The 20,000-nt window shown below is 47.6% G+C and overlaps 1 protein-coding gene across 12 annotated transcripts in view; it reads right to left on the reverse strand.

Annotated features, from left to right (window-relative positions):
- fnbp1b (formin binding protein 1b) overlaps positions 1-20,000 on the reverse strand; it is a 92,927-nt gene that overhangs the window by 14,230 nt on the left and 58,697 nt on the right. For 6 of the 12 annotated variants that reach the window (XM_070552482.1, XM_070552484.1, XM_054744602.2 and 3 more), the window contains 2 exons: positions 12,699-12,713; positions 12,402-12,437 (listed from right to left, as the gene is read on the reverse strand). The exons of 3 other annotated variants lie outside the window; for them this stretch is intronic. In XM_070552482.1, the coding sequence (XP_070408583.1) occupies positions 12,402-12,437; positions 12,699-12,713 (51 nt within the window). The remainder of the gene's footprint in view (positions 1-12,401; positions 12,438-12,698; positions 12,714-20,000) is intronic. 3 more of the 12 variants (XM_054744607.2, XM_054744605.2, XM_054744603.2) reach the window with 1 other exon arrangement.

Raw genomic sequence — 20,000 nt, forward strand, 5'->3', positions numbered from 1 at the left:
ATCCCTATTCAAATCCGCTTCAGTCAGCCCTATTCTAAAAAAACCTGGTTTAGATCCCAATGATTTCAATAACCTCCGTCCCATTTCCCATCTTCCCTTCATTTCCAAAGTCCTTGAGAAAACTGTTGCATCTCAGCTCCATTCACATCTCACCCGCAATAACCTTTATGAACAGTTTCAGTCTGGCTTCCGTCCCCACCACAGCACAGAAACAGCTCTCATCAAGATCACTAACGACCTACTCATTGCTGCTGATTCTGGTTTAATCTCTATTCTCATTCTCCTCGATCTGAGTGCGGCCTTTGACACCATTTCTCATCCCATCCTCCTTAATAGACTCTCTTCCTTAGGCATCACTCACACCCCCCTCCACTGGTTTCAATCTTACATTACTGGCCGCACTCAGTTCATCCAGTTAAAATCCTTTACCTCAGAACCCTCCCCAGTCAAGTCAGGTGTGCCCCAGGGCTCTGTCCTGGGGCCCCTCCTCTTCATAGTATATCTCCTCCCTATCGGCAAAATCTTCCGCAAATTCAATATCCAGTTTCACTGCTTTGCAGATGACACCCAGCTCTACATTTCCAGTAAGCCCAACTCAACTCTCCCACCATCCTCCCTTACACTCTGCCTCTCTGAAATCAAATCATGGTTCACCTCTAATTTCCTCAAACTCAACGGCAATAAAACTGAACTTCTTCTAGTTGGCACTAACTCCACCCTCTCAACATCTGACAGCTTTTCTTTAACTATTGACAGTGCCACAGTCTCCCCCTCACCTCATGTCAAGAGTCTGGGTGTCATTCTCGACAGCTCCCTTTCTTTTCAGGCTCACATTAATAACTTAATTCGGTCAGCATACTTCCATCTACGTTCCATAAACCGTCTTCGTCCCTCACTGACCCCTCACACTGCCGCCATTCTCGTCCACAGCCTCGTCACCTCCCGTCTCGACTATTGCAATTCACTTCTTTATGGTCTCCCCAACAAACTCCTTCATAAACTGCAACTGGTCCAGAATTCAGCAGCCCGTATTATCACCAGAACCCCTTCCTTTCACCACATCACGCCGGTTCTCCAGCAGCTCCACTGGCTCCCAGTTAAATTCAGGCCCATCTTCAAAATTCTCCTCCATACCTTCAAAGCAATCCACAACCTCTCTCCTCCATATATCTCAGACCTTATAAGTATTCACACCCCGTCCCGTTCACTCAGATCTTCTTCTTCCATCCATCTTGCGGTTCCTTCTGCCCGTCTCGCTACCATGGGGAGCAGAGCTTTCAGCCGCTCTGCTCCTCGACTCTGGAACTCACTTCCCCCAGACATCAGGAACATCGACAGTTTTACCCTTTTCCAATCAAAACTAAAAACACACATGTTTAAATCTGCCTACAACCTCTGATTTTATTGAAATGTTTCTCTCTGTTTTTTCTTCTTTGGGTTTTACTATTGTTTTATTGTATTTTATTACGTGTGTTGTGTAAAGTGACCTTGGGTGTCCTGAAAGGCGCTTTGAAATAAAATGTATTATTATTATATTATTATTTGTTGTTTGCAGACTGATTGGAACAGAAAAGACACAAAACTGATTAGTTATGAACTCAGGCGTACATTTAGAAAAAATAAGTTTTCCTCTTTTAAAATCAACTTACAGGAAGAGTTTACACTTTTGGGAAATACACTTGAATTCCTCTTTAGCTGAATTTTGCTTTATCTTCAACAAAAGAATACTGGATAACTTTGCTATAAAAAATCCTAAATGGAATATTTCTGCTTTAGCGGCCAAGATACAAGAATGGCAAAGTGATCCACGGGATGTGACTTCTAGAGGTCCTTTACAACAAAGGTGCTGGAATCCTGGAAGTCGTTTTAAATGTTTTTTACTCCATGGTCATATCTACGCGTAGCAACGGTTCCCCACCCAAAGAGAACATTTTACTGACATAAATGTTCAATAATAAAACTGGTATGATTACATTAAAGTTCTATGTTTGACAAAATGTGCTCAAAATCACTTTGATGAGTAAATACAAAACAAAATCTGGCAGCAATTAGCTTAGCTAAAACACAGACAACAGGTGGAAAGTTGTAGCTAGCTCTGTTAAAGCAGAAATCCAGTTTTTTTCTCTCAGGACACCATCTAGAGGCAGAAGAATGTATTGCACCTTTAAGCCCCTCACCCTACTTCTGTGATTACAGCTGAAACAACGCATCCTCTTCACGAACGCGCACCTCTAACCTGGCCAAAGGAGTTAAACACATCATTTTATGATTATTATTCTAAAGTTATGCTGCTGTATGTGTGTGTGTGTGTGTGTGTGTGTGTGTGTGTGTGTGTGTGTGTGTGTGTGTGTGTGTGTGTGTGTGTGTGTGTGTGTGTGTTAAAGTCCCATTAGTTGTCACACACACAGGTGTGTGTGCGAAATTTATTCTCCGCATTTGACCCATCCCCTGGGGGGAGCGGTGAGCTGCAGACAAGCCGCGCTCGGGAACTATTTGGTGTGTGTGTACGTCTGGTGGTATTGTATGAGTATATATATATATATATATATATATATATATATATGCATGTGTGTATGAGATCTACTACTCATACACACATGCATATATATATATATATATGCATGTGTGTATGAGATCTACTACTCATACATGGTGCATGGTGGCGCAGTGGTTAGCACTGTTGCCTCGCAACACGAAGGTCGCAGGTTCGAAACTCGGCTGCGGCCTTTCTGCGTGGAGTTGTGTGTTCTCCCCATGCATGCGTGGGTTTCCTGCGGGTACTCCGGTTTCCCCCACAGATCACAACATGCCCTATAGGTTAAAAAAATTGTAAGTCGCTTTGGGTAAAAGCGTCTGCTAAGCACATAAACATAAACATAAACATACTACACTAGACAAGACCCAGGGTGTGGGCTATGCAAAGAGGGCCCTGAGACAATCCACCACATTACTGCAGGGTGTAAGATGTTGGCAGGAAAAGCTTACACAATGTAATAAAGTAGTCAAAAGTCTAAAATGGCGCAGTCAGTCTCATTATTTAGGTCACCGAGCAGAATTGGGATCACTACTGAGGGCTTTTAAGGACGTTTTAACTCACAATGCTAGTTGGATCCATTCACTTACTGTGTTTTATGCTAGGCTAAAGTGAAAGGAGTTCAGCCGGGTCAGGAGAATGACTGGGCTGGTTAAAAATTGTTTTCCCCCACTTATCTAACCCTAGGAAATATGTCAACAGAAAAAATTTCAATTTTGGGTGAAATATCCCATTAGGTCCTTTATTTGGAAAAACAATGTATTTGCATCTTCTTTGACAGAGTATGGTGGACAGTCAGGTTACTCATTGTCCAATAGCAGGCATATACAGTTTGAAAGACAACCGTAGATCCCGCCCCATGGCTAAGCTCCCCCTATGGATCGTGGCCAGACTGTATATTCACATAGGATGGTGCCAGGCTACATCAGTCTAGGTGCGTCCACAGACTCTTGTGCAGGCTCTGTGATTGGCATCTATACTTAGCAGTAGCCTAACGCTACTGGCTAATGCTCAGTTCAAATTGCATGGGGCTTTATAGGATGGGTGGGGGGTTCGGTTTAAACTTCTTTTATTAGTTTTCTAAACATTGAATGGGTTGGCTCTGCCTAACTAAGCAGACATAACCCTCATATGTCTGGATATTTGTGGTGTTGGTGTCAGGTTTCCTGCTTTTTGGCCAAGGAGGCTTCCTGGCTTACCAGAAAATTAACGAGCTGTCGAGGAATATTGGCGCTCTCCCCGAGCTCAGGGATGGATTACACCACGCTGTGAATTCACAGACTCACATAATTGTCGAGATGAATCGTGAGCTTAGAACTTTGGCTGACATTCATGCTATGCCATCAAGCTATTTGCTAAACTACTCGCCATGCGGATGGAAAAACACCTCCCTAATTTGGTGCATAACAATCAAACTGGTTTTTATAAAGGGCAGGCTGGCATCTGACAACATTCGTCGACTCCTCCACATAACGCAGGCAGCAAAAGCATCCGATAACCCATGCTCAGTCTTGTCTCTTGACGCTGAGAAAGCACAGACTTGAGTGGGACTATCTCTGGGCCACACTGCATAAATACAATATGGATCCCCAATTCATTAATATGGTTAAAGTGCTACATGCAAGCCCGAGTGCGATGGTACTCACACGCGGATTTTGTAGCTCACTATTCTCAATTAGAAGGGGCACCCGTCAGGGTTTCCCTCTCTCCCCTCTGCTGTTTGCCCTCTCATTAGAGCCACTTGCACAGAGAATTAGGCAGCATCCCTCAATCCTCCCAATAGTCCTCGGTAACACTGAACACCATATATCTTCATATGCTGATGACATATTACTGTACATTAGAGAAGCGGGATCCTCCCTACCACATCTACTATCAATTTTTGACCGATTTAGTTCACTGTCTGGGTACAAAATAAATTGGACCAAGTCTTCTTAACTACACCTAAATTCGGCAAAACTAGAGATACCATTACCACCTAGCATCCCGACAGTGAAGGACTTTAAATATCTGGGAATCACTATCTGTCCTTCCATTTACAGTATAGTGACAAAAAAGTTCTCAAGTATATGAGATCTCATTGAAAAAGATTTGGAACGTTGGTCCAAACTCCCAAATTCCTTGCAGGCTTGGGTTTCCATAGTTAAAATGGACGTTCTTACCCAGATAAATTTTTACTCCTCAATGATCCCACTGGCTCCCCCAAAGAGCTATTGGGAGAAAATGCACTCTATGATAACAAAATTTATTTGGGATTGGAAAAGGCCCCAAGTGAAACTAAATACACTACAGCAAGATAAAACCATTGGAGGATTAGCTATCCCGAATTTCAAGGTGTACTTCTGGTCCTTCTTCCTCCGGCCCCTCTCTATTTGGTTTGATCCTAATTCCACCGCTTCATGGAAATCATTTGAAGAAAATATCGCTCAACCCTACAGACCGCCGGATGTAGTCTTTTCAGGGGTGCCGATGCGGGAGGCCAGAACACGTTTTGGTCCGATAATAACTTATGCACTCAAAATATCTCAAACAGTGTTAAAATACAAAAAAATTGACTTGAAGTGGCATAAACACACACCCACCTTTAATAATTACTATATCCTCATCAGGAAAAAGACAATCTCCTTTCCTCAGTGGAAAGAGAAAAGGGTAAATATCTTAGATGACTTGAACAATGAGGAGGGTCTACGCGCATTCAGTGACCTGAGAACAGAGTATAATCTACTGGGTTCTTCGTTTTTATTTTATTTGCAGCTGAGGTCGGCCATGAAGGCCTATGGGGTCTGTCGGGCTGATCAGACTGGATGAAGGAGACGAACAAGGTGAGACGTTTAACAGTTTTATTATTTCTCCGGTCGTATCTCTGTGAGGAAGAAACGATGACTGAGATGAGAAGCCGGTACCGGCGTCTTCCATATATAGCCTTGCTTGGCTGTGACGTGGAGGGAATCCCCGAGAGGAGCACGCTGGGAGCTCCCCATGAGGAGCATGTCGGGAGTTGTGGTCCGAAAGTCAGCCGGGAGATACCTGAGTCCTGACAGGACCCCCCGGTCCAGGGACGGCTCCAGAAGTCCCAGCGCGACCCCGGCAGACCCAGAAGTCGGAGATCAGGGAAGGGTCCAGGATGGACCGAGCCGGCTCCCAGGAGCGTTCCTCGGGGCCATAGTCCTTCCAGTCCACTAGGTACTGCCAGCCCCGACCCCTGCGGCGAGCGTCCAGGATGCGCCGGACGGTGTAGATAGGCTCACCGTCGAGCAAGCGGGCAGGAGGCGGCGCCGGAGCCGGAGGCGGGAGAAGAGAGGACTCCACGAAGGGCTTGAGCCGGGAGGTATGGAAGGTGGGATGGATGCGGAGAGTAGCCGGCAGTCGCAACCGGTACGTGACCGGGTTGATGACCCTTTGGATGGGGTATGGGCCGAGGAACCGAGGAGCGAGTTTCTTGGCCCCGGCACGGACCCGAAGGTCAGCCGTGGACACCCAGACCTTGTCCCCAGGAGCATAGGAGGGACCAGGACGGTGTCGACGGAGATGCTGGCGAGCATAGCTGGTGTTAGCTCTGGTTATGGAGGCTCGTGCTTTGATCCAGGCGCTCTTGCAGCGTCTCACCATGGCTTCCGCTGCTGGAACGGCGACCTCGGGTTCTTGGTGGGCAAAGACCGGGGGCTGGAAGCCATAGCAGACCTCGAAAGGGGACAGCCGAGTGGCAGATGAGGTGTGAAGATTGTGGGACAGCTCCGCCCAGAGGAGGTATTTAGGCCACTGTGAGGGTTGAGCCGAGACAAAACAACGAAGGTACCGACCCAGCTGTTGGTTAGCCCGCTCCGTCTGGCCATTGGTCTGCGGGTGGTAGCCTGAGGATAGACTGACCGATGCTCCCATCAGCCGACAGAAAGCTTTCCAGAACCGGGCCGTGAACTGGGGCCCCCGATCCGAGACCACGTCGACTGGGAACCCGTGGAGGCGCACCACGTTCTCCAGGAACAGTTCCGCTGTGCGTTGGGCTGAGGGGAGACCCGGAAGGGCGATGAAATGGACAGACTTGGAAAAGCGGTCCGTAACCGTCATGACAGTGTTGAGGTTATTGACCGACGGGAGACCTGTGACGAAGTCCAGCCCCACGTGGGACCAGGGGCGGCTGGGCACCGGAAGAGGTCGGAGGGCACCAGCCGAGGCCTGGTTGGGGTTCTTGGAGCGGGCACAGACGTCACAGGCGCTGGTGTATTCTTTCACATCCCTCGCCATGCCTGGCCACCAGAGGGCTCGCTGGAGGAATTTAAGAGTTCTGGAGAAACCAGCGTGGCCAGACAGGCGTGATGAGTGGGCCCAGGACAACGCCTCGCTGCGACAGGCCGTGGGGACATAGAGGCGACCCGCGGGGGTCTCAGGAGGTGCGGGGTCGTCCCGGAGGGCGTTCTGGATAGCTTCCTCCAACGGCCACCTCAGTTGGCCCAGGAAACGGTGTTCCGGGAGGATTGGCGCTGGCTCGGACGAGGGCGAGGAGTGGGTGAATTGGCGGGAGAGGGCGTCCGCCTTCTGGTTCTTGGCTCCCGGGCGGTAGGCGAGATGGAAGTCGTAGGGTTCAAAGAAGAGGGCCCAGCGAGCCTGGCGAGGATTAAGCTGCTTGGCAGATTTTATGTGGGTCAGGTTCTGATGGTCAGTCCAGATCGTGAAAGGCTGAGTGGTGCCCAGAAGCCACTGCCTCCATTCCTCCAATGCCCATTTTATGGCCAGTAACTCACGGTCGCCCACACCGTACTTCTGCTGGGTGGTGGAAAACTTCCTGGAGAAGTAGGCGCAGGGATGGAGCCTGTCGTCGGGCCCGCCTTGAGACAGGATGGCGCCGGCGCCGACGTCAGAGGCGTCGACCTCGACCACAAAGGGGACTGCAGGATCTGGATGGCGGAGGATCGGGGCCGAGGTAAAGCGGGTGACCAGGTGGTGGAAGGCCCGAATGGCGTCGGGAGTTAGATGAAACGGCTGGCCAGGGGAGCCTGGTCGAGTGAGAGAGGTGAGAGGGGCTACGAGGGTGCTATAGTTCTTTATAAAACGGCGGTAAAAGTTGCAGAAACCCAGAAAACTCTGCAGTTGTTTCAGGCTGGTTGGCAAGGGCCAGTCCTTCACCGCCTGGATTTTCTGAGGGTCCATGGTTATCCCTTCGTCCGAGATCCTGTAACCCAGGAAGGATATGGACTGCTGATGGAAGGAGCATTTCTCGGGTTTACAGTACAAGTTGTGGTCCAGGAGCCGGGTCAGGACGGCGCGAACATGATGGATGTGTTCGGCCTCGGATTTGGAGTAGATCAGTATATCGTCCAGATAGGCGAACACCCACCGTCCCAGCATGTCGCGGAGGACATCATTAATGAGACGTTGGAAGACAGCAGGGCTATTGCATAGTCCGAAGGGCATAACCAGGTACTCCCAGTGGCCGGTGGGTGTTATGAAAGCGGTCTTCCACTCATCCCCGGCCTTTATACGGACCAGATTGTAGGCGCTCCGGAGATCCAGTTTCGTAAAGATCCGTGCCTGGGAGATGGCATCCAGAGCGGTAGTGAGGAGCGGCAGAGGATGGCGGTCCTTGACCGTGATCTTGTTCAGACCCCGATAGTCTATGCAGGGGCGAAGATCGCCTTCCTTTTTCCTCACGAAGAAGAAGCCAGCGGCACCCGGAGAGGAGGAGGGTCGAATGAACCCCTGCTGGAGGGCCTGGGCGATATATTCTTCCATCGCTTTGGTCTCGGGAGGCGCGAGAGAGAAAAGGCGCCCGCGGGGAGGACTGGTTCCGGGTAGCAGCTTGATCTCCATATCATATGGCCGGTGAGGTGGCAGGGAGGTGGCGCGCCGCTTGTCGAACACCGCGGCCAGGTCCCGATAGGGCAGCGGCAGGTGGGGCGGTGTGGAGCTGGGGCCCCCGTCCGGAAGACCCGCCGAGGATGGAGGAGGAGCGAGGTGGGTCTGGCACGAGGTCCCCCAGCCCAGCAGGCGGTTCTGGGACCAGGAAATATGAGGGTCGTGGAGACGGAGCCAGGGGAACCCCAGGATTAGGGGAGAAGAGGGAGCAGAAATGATCAGGAAATGGAGGGTCTCCTGGTGGCCTTGGGTGATCATACGGAGTGGCTGGGTTCGGTCTCGGACTGGGTAGGGTTGGAGAGGCCTACCGTCCACCGAGGTCACTGGTATAACCCTCTCCAGGGGTTGTAGGGGGATCCGTAGGCGTTTTGCCAGATCCAGGTCCATGAAATTGTCCGCGGCCCCCGAGTCCACCAATGCGTTTACGTGGAGTGAGGCCTCACCATGGAGGAGGGTGACAGGAATAAGGAGACGGTTAGTAGCGACAGGGGTAGAAGAAGACCCAGACTGAGCGACCCCAATACTCAGTGGGGCCCCCCGTTTCCCGATCGTCGCGGGCAGTCCAGGCGTCGGTGGTCGGGAGAGCCACAGTAGGCACAGAGGCCCTCGCGCCACCGTCGTTGTCTCTCCTCGGGGGGAAGGTGGCCGAGCTGCATGGGCTCCTCCGTCAGCATGGGTACAGGAGCTGGCGTGGGTGAACGAGGGCGAGGCACCGGCATCCTGGGGGGACGCGTGGATAACTTGGGTCGAACCAGAACCCGCTGGTCGATGCGCAGCGCCAGATCAACCACCTCATCCAGGGTCTGAGGCAGCTCCCTTCCCGCCAACTCATCATGGATGTAGGGTGCCAGCCCCTCCAGGAAGGCGGCCCGCAGAGCGGAGTCATTCCACTGCAGCTTGGCGGAGATGGTGCGGAACTCCGACGCATAAGCGCACACCGAGCGTTCCCGCTGGCGGAGTTTGAGAAGGCGTGTCTCTGCTCCCACTTCGCTGCTGGGGGGAACAAAGGTCTTCCGGAGAGCAGACACAAACGCAGCATAGTCGTTGCAGGCAGGGGATTTGGAATTGTAAAGCGCAGCAGCCCACTCCGCGGCGCGTCCGGAGAGCAGGGAGGTGAGATGCGCCACTCGGGAGCGCGCAGATGGGTAGCGTCCAGGTTGGCACTCGAACTGCATGTCCAGCGTGGCGAGCAGACCATCAGGGCTCCCCGTCCCTCCGTTCCACCTCTCCGGCAGGCTGAAGTGGGGCTCCTCCCTAGGAGCAGAGCGGGTTGGATGCTGGAGTGCCGCGATCTGTTGCTGCTGATCGTTTGCTTGTTGTTGGAGAGCCGTGAGAGCCGTGGATAGACGCAGGGTGTGGTCGGACAAGGAGTTCACCTTGGTGTTGAGCTGATCTACCATGGAACGCAGCTGCACGTTCTCGTGGCGGAGACGATCGATCTCCGTCGGATCTACTTGGATCTCAGTCATCCTGTCGGGCTGATCAGACTGGATGAAGGAGACGAACAAGGTGAGACGTTTAACAGTTTTATTATTTCTCCGGTCGTATCTCTGTGAGGAAGAAACGATGACTGAGATGAGAAGCCGGTACCGGCGTCTTCCATATATAGCCTTGCTTGGCTGTGACGTGGAGGGAATCCCCGAGAGGAGCACGCTGGGAGCTCCCCATGAGGAGCATGTCGGGAGTTGTGGTCCGAAAGTCAGCCGGGAGATACCTGAGTCCTGACAGGGTCCCTTGGGGCAGGCCATTACCAACGCACCCGTTTCGGGACTTATTAGCTGCTCAGACAAGGCTACGAGGCACAGCATCTAAATTATATAAATACATTTTAAACCCACATACACGGCTTCTGGTGGAAGGTGTGCGGAACGGAGATTTGGGAAATATGCCAGAAATATGTTGGGACACAGTGTGGGGTAACGTGGGTAAAACCTCAAGAAACCCTAACCATCAGCTCATTCACTTCATATTAATGCATAGAATGTACCTTACCCCTAGGAAGCGTCATGCTATGGGAATCAAAGCTTCTCCGGTATGTGACCTTTGTTCATTAAAAGTGACCGGATCTTTTCTGCATGTCTTCTGGGAATGCCCAGAGGTGGCTACTTTTTGGAGGAGTGTATCTGCTACTTTAAGTGAATTAATTAAGGTTAAACTTCCGTTAAGCCCTTCCCTGCTGCTGCTTAATGATGACTCTGTGTTGAACCTTTCCGCTGACCAACAGCGAATTCTGTGGACGGGTCGCTAAGAAGATGCTGGCGCTAAGGTGGCAACCTCCACACACATTACCATGGCAACAATGGGCAAACTCCTTTTTGGACGTAGTTGTACTGGGGAGATCTGTTGCTACGGTGCACGCAGACAGCCAGAGGACACTGAGCTCATGGAATGCAGCCTACACGGCGGTTAAAAGAAAGGTGCAAAGTGGTCGACCGCAGGATACACCAGATGGGTGACACAGGACATTTCCTCTCATTGTCCAAGTGGGTTAAACACTTTGTGGTTGAATATCCGATTGGGTGGGGGAGGGAGTCGCCATGGAACAGTTTGAGAGAGGGAATTATTTTCTGTAATCTGTGTTAATTGTATTTTTGACAGCATTTCTAAAACAAAATAAAAACAATTGCTCACAAAAAAAAGATGGATGCCATCAAGGAGAAAGTGGACGAATCAGCACGGATTGGGATAGATTTATTGGGATTTTGAGAGGTTGAGGACCAACGAAACTTTAAGACAGAGAGGAAATTATCTCTGTCTGGCCCCAAAACAATTTCTAATCTGAATCTGGTGCCCTTGAGCCTGTAAGGCTGCAACGAATACTCCCCCCCTCAGAAGAAATGTGGAATGCTGCCGTCGCTATGGCAACTCCTATCCAACCCTGGGCGGGACTGTGGGCTGTGAAGGCCGCCAAATCGTTCCAGGAGTCACTGTGCCCTCCAAACCTCAATGACCTCCTTCCCCTGTCCAGACTGAGGTGACGTGCGCTGCTTATCGTAGCTGCAGGCACTGACGTGTGGAGAGTCCCCAACCCTACCACCCCACCTAGTGGACACTTATGTTCTGTAATGTCTGAAGTCTGTTGCATCTCTGAGGTTTTTTTTTTTTTTGCATAGCAAAGCTGCCCTCCCTGTGGAGGGTAACTCTGAAGTGCCTTTTTTTTCCTCCACCTGAACCAATCCTCATGTAACCCTCTTATCTCTATTAAGGTAGCACGACTCAGGGTTGCAAATGACCACAGTCACCAATTCTTGTCATGTGTCTTTGTCTATGTATGTATGTCTGATCTCTGAATTGTGTGTACTGAAACTCTAATTTCCCTCTGGGATTAATAAAGTATCTTTGAATTTGAATTGGATGTCCTGGTTCGGATGCTCTGCTCTGAGAACTATTTGCTGCTCTCAGTCCCAAGGTCTTGTTTGAAGACATTACCATCTGACTTTGAACTCTGTAGGTTCACGTTGATCTGGTCTTATTATGTTACTTGACTTTTTGTGTTCTTGTGTTTTTTTTATGTTTGTTTTTACCAGTTTTCTCTGCAGCACTTTGTCAGCATATTTTATGTCTGTAAGGTGCTACATAGATAAATGTTGAGTTGAGATTATATCACAGTACAGGGTAAGAACTATGGAGTTCTAAAAAAAGTCATACATAACTCCCAAAAAGGAGGAAAACTCCAGATTGCTGCTTTAAAAGGTCAAATCAGCCACTCCTCATCACTAATATAAGAAAGTAAAATTAACGTATTTCCCAAAACTGTTGCTTTCATTTCCCAAATTGTGCCTTTTCAGATAAATATTACAATCATGTGGATTTACAGCAGAGGCCTGCCATCCCACAGGCCTCCTGTGTTAGTGTCACACACCGATAATAACTGAATCTAACAGCATGCAGTGGAAGGACGTAAGACCCTGTCTACATTCAGTCAGATTAGTATTTGTTATGGAGACATTCGCTTTTCACAGAGACAAAAAGGACCTAAGAGACACGGACAGGTAAAACATCGAGCAAATATGATCACCTCAAAGAGACTCCGGATGTGGGAATTGAGTGTGATCTGCACCACAGAGACCACAGACACAGTTTGAGAGACGAGAACACACACACACAAAAGCAAAATAACAAAAATACACACAAATAAGACAACCACACAGTTCTCATGTCCATTGGTGGGGGAAAAGCAATTAACTCACTTTAAAGCAACTAAATAAGAACACGGTAAACGGAACGTTGTTAACAACATGTTACTGGGGGGAGGACGTGACAAGCATGCTGTGGTCATGCCTCTACGGTTGTGCGGTTATACTGTCATGCTTACCAGCTTGAGAGAAAGCTTCATGGGAGGGGAGGGGGGGAATAGTGTGGGGCAGGGAGGAGAAAAAGACAACAGACAAAAGTCAGCATCAAGAGAATATTACTGCCGTTTCTGGTTGTTTTCCTTCTTAAAACATACTTTACCTGCATTTGACAACAATAATTCTGTTTAGTCAGACTTCACCATTTAAGGAAAAGAGGGTTTAGAAAGTGGCAAATGCTGTTGCTTGAGTTTTAACCCTCTCAGGCTCAAAATAAGTTTTGATAAAAGGACGAACAGCTAAGTCCTTCAGGGAATATTGAGTTAAAAATGCTCATGAAATACGTATGTGGAGTAACCAGGTAGGTAGGTTTTAACTGTTGCAAATCTGCAACGCCTGCCTCCAGAGGGTTAAAGCTCTTTTCTGAAGTGGTGAAGTTTGATGAATGAATGGAACATGAGAGCGCTGGTGGAGAAATAGCCAGCCTGTGACACAGGAGTGAGGCGAGAGGAATGACAGATTAAGGAAGGACAGGTGAATAAAACGTGACTGCGACAGGACGGAGGGTCCCTTCCACTTCCTTCTCCTTCTGCTGCCAGAACAGCAGAGGGCGCCAAAGTCATGTCACGGATATTAAAAAAAATTACCAATCAGGTAGAAAGTTCTTTCAAACTAAAAGCAAATTGGGGAAAACGAAACAAAAGTTGTTGCAAAAGTGATTGAAGAGCTTTTTTAAAAGTAATTTTCCAGGGTTTAGTGTGTTTTGGACACTTCTGGGAGCAGGTTAACAGCCGTTGGCTGGAGGGGCTGCAGCAGATAACTTGCAATCATCCTGTTAGAGGTTCACAGGCTGCTGGGCTACTCACTTCAGTCCACTAATGGAGCCGTCCACTTGGAATGGACTGTTACGGTCTCACTAGAGACCCTCAACTAGTGTCATTTATTATGTAACACTGAAAGAAGTAGAAGAAATGATCTTTTATAGAGCACCCTCTGTAGAAGAACAGGCCAGAATTAGGAGGGAGGTTTGTATTCTTCTTTCTACAGTGGGTCAAATAGAGATTAAATGACAAAAAGGACACATTACTGGTTTTAATAAACATTTGAAAGGGAAAATAACTTCTTATTTCCTTCCATCAGGACTTAATTTGCTTGTGATGTTGCAGCAGATTCATCAGAAGTTTTGCTTCTCCGTCAAACTTTAGCCTTCCAGCTGCGGGTGAGAATGTTTTTGCCCACGTCTGTGGACTTTAATGAAACTGACAGGAAGTTAGCCCTGTTCAAGATGGCCACCACAGCTAATCAGCATTACAAACACCAAAATGGCTTCAACTGAAAAGTGTGTTTCACAGCTACTGCGCTACGGTTTACAGCAGCATTAGCTCACAAACTGTGACTGCTAACAGATCGCGATAGCTCATGAGATTAGGGCAGACTTTATCTTCAGGTTTTGAACAACACGGCCATATCAGCTTTCACTTCTCAACACAAAATCACGTGGGTTAAAACATCGTAGCAACATAAACGAGACCGACTAGCTAAATTATGAATAAACTTATAAAAATATTTGTTTTGTTTCTGAACAGCTATTTTTCTCCAAGCTTCCATAAAATTATTCACAGAAAAAATAAAAAAAGCCAAAGATTGTTTTAAAAATTTCAACATTTAGTACAAACGCTTTCCTACACAAGACAGACACATATATATGAGTGTATCATGGCAGCACCACGGCATTATGGGACACCAGCACACAGAAGGCCCAGGAGGGGTGAATTCTAACACGCTGGACCCAGATCCAAAGTGTGACTAACACCTCCACCTTTAAAGTCAGTTTAGCCCAAAGCATCGATTCCTGTGTGGGATGAAAAGAGCATCCTCACACACACACTCTCCCACTTCCTCAGGTGCTTGTGACACTTTGAGAATTGACCCCTTATAGATGCTGAGTGCCCTGGCAGCTCAAGCAAACATCAGGCTGATGCATGTGATGAGGGATGAGCTCATCATCATCTCTGATCATTCGTCCTGATTCTGCACGCGTCACACGACCATGTGATGAACACTGACAGACATTAGCCTCCGTTGTGAGGACGTTTCATCTCCTTCTCCGATGAATGTGTCACAACTAAAGAGGCTACTGCCTGTCCTTTAAATGTAGCTTTACTACTCACTCACTCTCTCTCACACACACACACACACACACACACACACACACACACACACACACACACACACACTCACACACACACTTACAACATATTGCCGTGCTTCGAAAGCATATGTGGGCAGACCCAGAGTCCTCTTCATGAGCTCTCTGTGATAAATGAGCGAGCGCGGCGATTGCTGCTGTGGTGGTCATCAAAGAGAATAAAACTTGGTCAACATGGGCTCAAAAATACTGACTGCTGCCCTAGCGTGGCTCCCAAAACACAGAAGCTTGCTGTTTTACTCCCAAGCAACACACATATATGTTTACAATGATGGAGACTAGAGCGCTGACACGCCGCAACTGCAAGCTGACCTGCAGGATTACAGGTCTCTGCACCCAAATTAAAAGCCTCATAATGTTAACTAACGGGCGACGGTGGCACAGGAGTTAAGTGCTCACTACGTAATCGGAAGGTTGCAGGTTCGAGCCCCGCTCTGTCTGTCTCTGTCGTTGTGTCCTTAGGCAAGACACTTAACCCACCTTGCCTGCTGGTGGTGGTCGGAGGGACCAGTGGCGCCAGTGCTCGGCAGCCTCGCCTCTGTCAGTGCGCCCCAGGGCAGCTGTGGCTACATTGTAGCTCATCACCACCAGTGTGTGAATGTGTGTGTGTGAATGACTGATTGTGTTGTAAAGTGCCTTGGGGGGTTCCAGGACTCTAGAAGGTGCTACATCAAATACAGGCCGTTTAATGTAACATTTGACCTTTAAGATGAACGAATTTGAGCATTTTATATTTATTTATCTAAATTCGCAGTTAGATATTAGATATGTTTAACCTTAACTTCTTTGTTAACGCTGGGGTCTGGGTGATGTCATCAAGGAGAGGAGGGGGATATTTAAAGATCTGAAAGGCTCCTTGCTCTCTCATCCTTTCTGGAAGGAGCTGAAAGACACGCCTCTCATTGTACACGCCCACACATAGCGTTGTAGCGCTAAAAGACAAGCAACGCTTTGATTTGTTCCTGCTCAGACACACTTGATACTAACTGCTAAATCATTTCCACAGCCTTCATCAGGTTCTGCGGAAGCCGCTAATCACTGATTTGAATAAAATCTGGAGTGTTCAAGCAGGAAATCGGCACTCGTGATGCTAGCACACCTCTGCTAACACTACAACAGGCTAAAACAATAGTCTGGTGTAGGGCTGGGCGATATGGACCAAAACTGCTATCTTTATATCTTTTTGCTGAATTCCAATATATGATATATATCTCAATATTTTTCCTCCTGTAAAATATTTCAAGCTGTCTTGAGAAATTATACATAAATCAGTAGATTAATGCATAAAAATGTATTCATTCTTGTCCAACTTTAACCATAGTGCCTATTCTCTGGTACAGCTGTCTGTTAACACACACACACACACACACACACACACACACACACACACACACACACACACACACACACACACATAGTTGAGAGCAAGAGGTGTATCAAATGTCCCACAGGCACTTTTTAATTATATATTTATAATTAATATAAAATTATTTAAATTTCGTCTACAGGTGGGCCATATCGTATATTTCTTGTCCAGAGAAAAAATAATATCTATCTTGTTAAGCTACATTTATGATGATGTGTTTGCATCTACTGAAGATCACATGGGTCATGCACCGTGGAGTTATTAGTTATCAGGGCAAACATGGCTGGAGTCTAACAGGATTGGCTCACATCAGCGATTATACTGTAATGACTCAGAGTCTCTGGTTGCTCTTTTATCAGTATTATTTTCGGGCTACTGTCGCCGTAACCCACGCCTTACAAACTCTTAACTTTTTCAACAGAATCGCTCGTAACGAAGTATTTACTAGAGCGGAAAAAACCGGAACTACATTTCTCACTCGAGCTCGTCTTCAAAATAAAACGTTTACCCAATAGTTTACTGTTCAAACCCTTACAATAAGTTTGAGGTAATTTGGCCACTCCGGCTATCCGTAGATGTTTCCCATTACATGGGGAGGGAGGGGGTAGGCTCGTTTCTCTGGCTCCGCACAAGCGGGATGGAAAACAGAACTCCGATGGCGTTGAACGTCCCCAAATAATTAAAAACCAGAACGCCAAATGCAAAGTTTAGAGCAGCACATTTACCCAGAGATCAACATGTTGTTTGCATAGCAGTTTGACCAGTTATATCGATATAAAGATATATAGTCATCTTGTATCTTGTTTAAAACTTAGATCGATATTTTAAATATATCGATATATTGCCCAGCCCTAGTCTGCTGTAGCGTAAACACTATGCTAATCGCTTAGCTCCAACACACAAAGCCCTTTATTGTTCCCACCGGTCCTCTTCCACAGCTAGCTCAAAGTTTACACATTAATTCAATGTAGGTCGAGTTAGCATTAAAGCTAGGTTGGTGTGCTAAGCTGCCCGTGGGTCAATGCTTCAACCCGCAGTGCATGCTGGGAACTGGGGTGCATTCTCGATTGTCAGCTCCTTTTTGTGGATACACAACACTATTGGTCAACATTCTAGGCTCGTGTAAATTAATCCATACAATTTTATCTGCTTATCCGAGGTCGGAGGCAGCAGCCTAAGTAGGGAGGCCCAGCCCTCCCTCTCCCCAGCCACCTGGGTCAGAATCCCAAGGTGTTCCCTTGCCAGCCGAAAAGCATTGTCTCTCCAGCGTGTCCTGGGTCTTCCTTTAGGTCTCCTCCCGGTTGGACGTGTGAGGAAAACCTCACCGTCCAGGCGTCCAGGAGGCATCCTTACCAGATGCTCGAGCCAACTCAACTGGCTCCTCTTGATGAGGAGGAGCAACGGATCTACTCTGTGCCCCTCCCAGATGACCGAGCTTCTCACCCTATCTCTAAAACAGAGCCCAGACACCCTGTGGAGAAAACTCATTTCAGCTGCTCTCATTCTTTTGGTCACTACCCTGAGCTTGTGACCATGAGGGTAGGAACGTAGATCGACCGGTAAAGTGAGAGCTTCGCCTTCCAGCTCGGCTTTCTTCACCACAGCAGATCGGAACAACTCCCGCATTAACTGCAGATGAAGCACCAATCCACCGATTAGTCTCACAATCCATCTTTTCCTCACTCGTGAACAAGGCCTGGAGATGCTTAAACCCCTCCACTTGAGGCAGGACCTCATCCCTGACCCGGAGAAGGCACCCTTTTCCGAGTCAAGACCCTGGTCTCGGATTTAGAGGAGCTGATTCTCATCAGCTCACGTAAATGACTCACTGTTCTGTAGAGGCAAGGGCGGGGCTTTTGCAAAAGATTACCTATATCTTATCACCACACCTGATCAGATTTAAGGATTTTAAAAATGACTTTAAACATATTAAACCACGTACCCCAGCTTTAAGACTTTAGCTGTATTTGCACAGGTTTAAAAGTTCAAAAAACTTTTAAAGAGACACTAAAGTCAGTTTGAGCCTATTTGCTTTAAAATGTGATTTTCATATTTAAGCATTCACATAACAGTCACATGTAACGATGCAGCACAAACAAATGATTAACAGATGACTAATTGATTATTAAAGGAACGTTTTTATTTGTTTAGAGCTACACTTTAACATTCTAAGGCTCTCCGTGGATTTTGATCTTTAGGTTTGTAACACCCTCCAACAGCCTGTGGTCTCATGAATTCATATTCTACCTAACAGGTCTGCAAAAACTAATATTTAAATCTTTTTGCTTTCTTTTCTTTATGACCAATCACTGAAAGGCCAAAGGGTGAGGTGCATCTGCAGCTTTAAAATAACCACCACAGTCAAACAAGAGGCTGAAACTTAGACAGTTTTACAGACACTGAGCTGACAGCTGGTGTGTTCGAAGCAGAGAGCTGCTCAAAAAAAACCTTCATTTGTCAATAAATTACTGCATCATGAGACTGTGGATGACCTTGGGTTCAAGGTTTGACCAAATTGTTCATGACTGCACCATTTACTCATATAAAATGATCTTATATTTGTTTTTTTTTTTTTTTTTTGTCTTGATCCCACTTTAAGATGGAGAGTGAGCGTGGACATGTTTCCAACGAGGCATAAAAATAGCTAACAAGATAAATGAGTAATGATAAAAGCTGTGGCTACATGTTCTGGTCACTTTGAAACTCTTCTGAATTATTTCTGCTCTCATACTTTGTTTCTATTTCTAAACCCCACCACCATCCTTCAACACGCTACAAAATGTAACAGCAAGGTCAGACTCTCTAAAATTGCTGCAGCTGAAAACAATGCCTGCAATTTATCTTTGAACATTTCTTTATTTCTCTTCTTGAGCGCCGTTGCAGCACTTCCGCTTTCAGAAACCTGCTCGATCTGTACCGCGTCAGAAAAAAACTGCACACTTCCCTCTTTTCTGCATTCCCTACAATCATTTCCTCCCAGCTAACCTGCTGAACCACGTTTGTTCTCCTGCTCTTTCAGGCGGTGGCGCGTTAGCACTTTGTTATACTTATGTTTTTAGTGCGAGGACACGCCGCCCCTTTTAAATCACAAATGCAGACAGAATCTACAATCGCTCGCCCGGAAGGAACTGAACGAGTGACCGCCTATTCTGAGGTCAGGGAGAGCTGGGGGGGTGACCTTCCCCGGCGACCGTCACCCTGCACCTTCGTTAAGGCACATACTGGGACTTTAAAACAGGAAGTGGTGTTGACATAAACCAGGACACTGTGCTGGTGCTGATAAAACGATCCCTAAGCCTGCTCCCCTGCTTGTTTCCCACCAGTCCTGCTGCTTGACTCGTACTATCACGAGGCCGCGATCCTTTTCTTTGTGCTCCTTATCTCAAATCGCACGCACGAAAACCCAAAGTTTAAAAAACAATCTGTCTCTGCAGCGAGGTGCACAGGAAGAGACTGCAGCTGCTGACATTTGCATATTCTGTTGGGAGGCTGGGGGGTGCAAAGGGATGTGAGCACTATTAATATGAGAAATGAAGGGACATGGTGGAAACACCCACGTGAGTCAGATGAGTGACATGGATTCACGATTATGCACTACAGAAGCACAGAGGCTGTAAGCACTGCATGAGTGAAGGGGTGGGGCCTTTTAGGCCTTTTAGGCTGCAGGACTGCTGTAATTGTCACATTTAATACTTTTATATTTATTTTAACAAGTTAAAAGCAGCAAAGTGTGGAAATGAAAGCTGCATT

The sequence above is a fragment of the Nothobranchius furzeri genome, chromosome 6 (genome assembly GCF_043380555.1).
Source record: "Nothobranchius furzeri strain GRZ-AD chromosome 6, NfurGRZ-RIMD1, whole genome shotgun sequence".
NCBI lineage: Eukaryota > Metazoa > Chordata > Actinopteri > Cyprinodontiformes > Nothobranchiidae > Nothobranchius > Nothobranchius furzeri.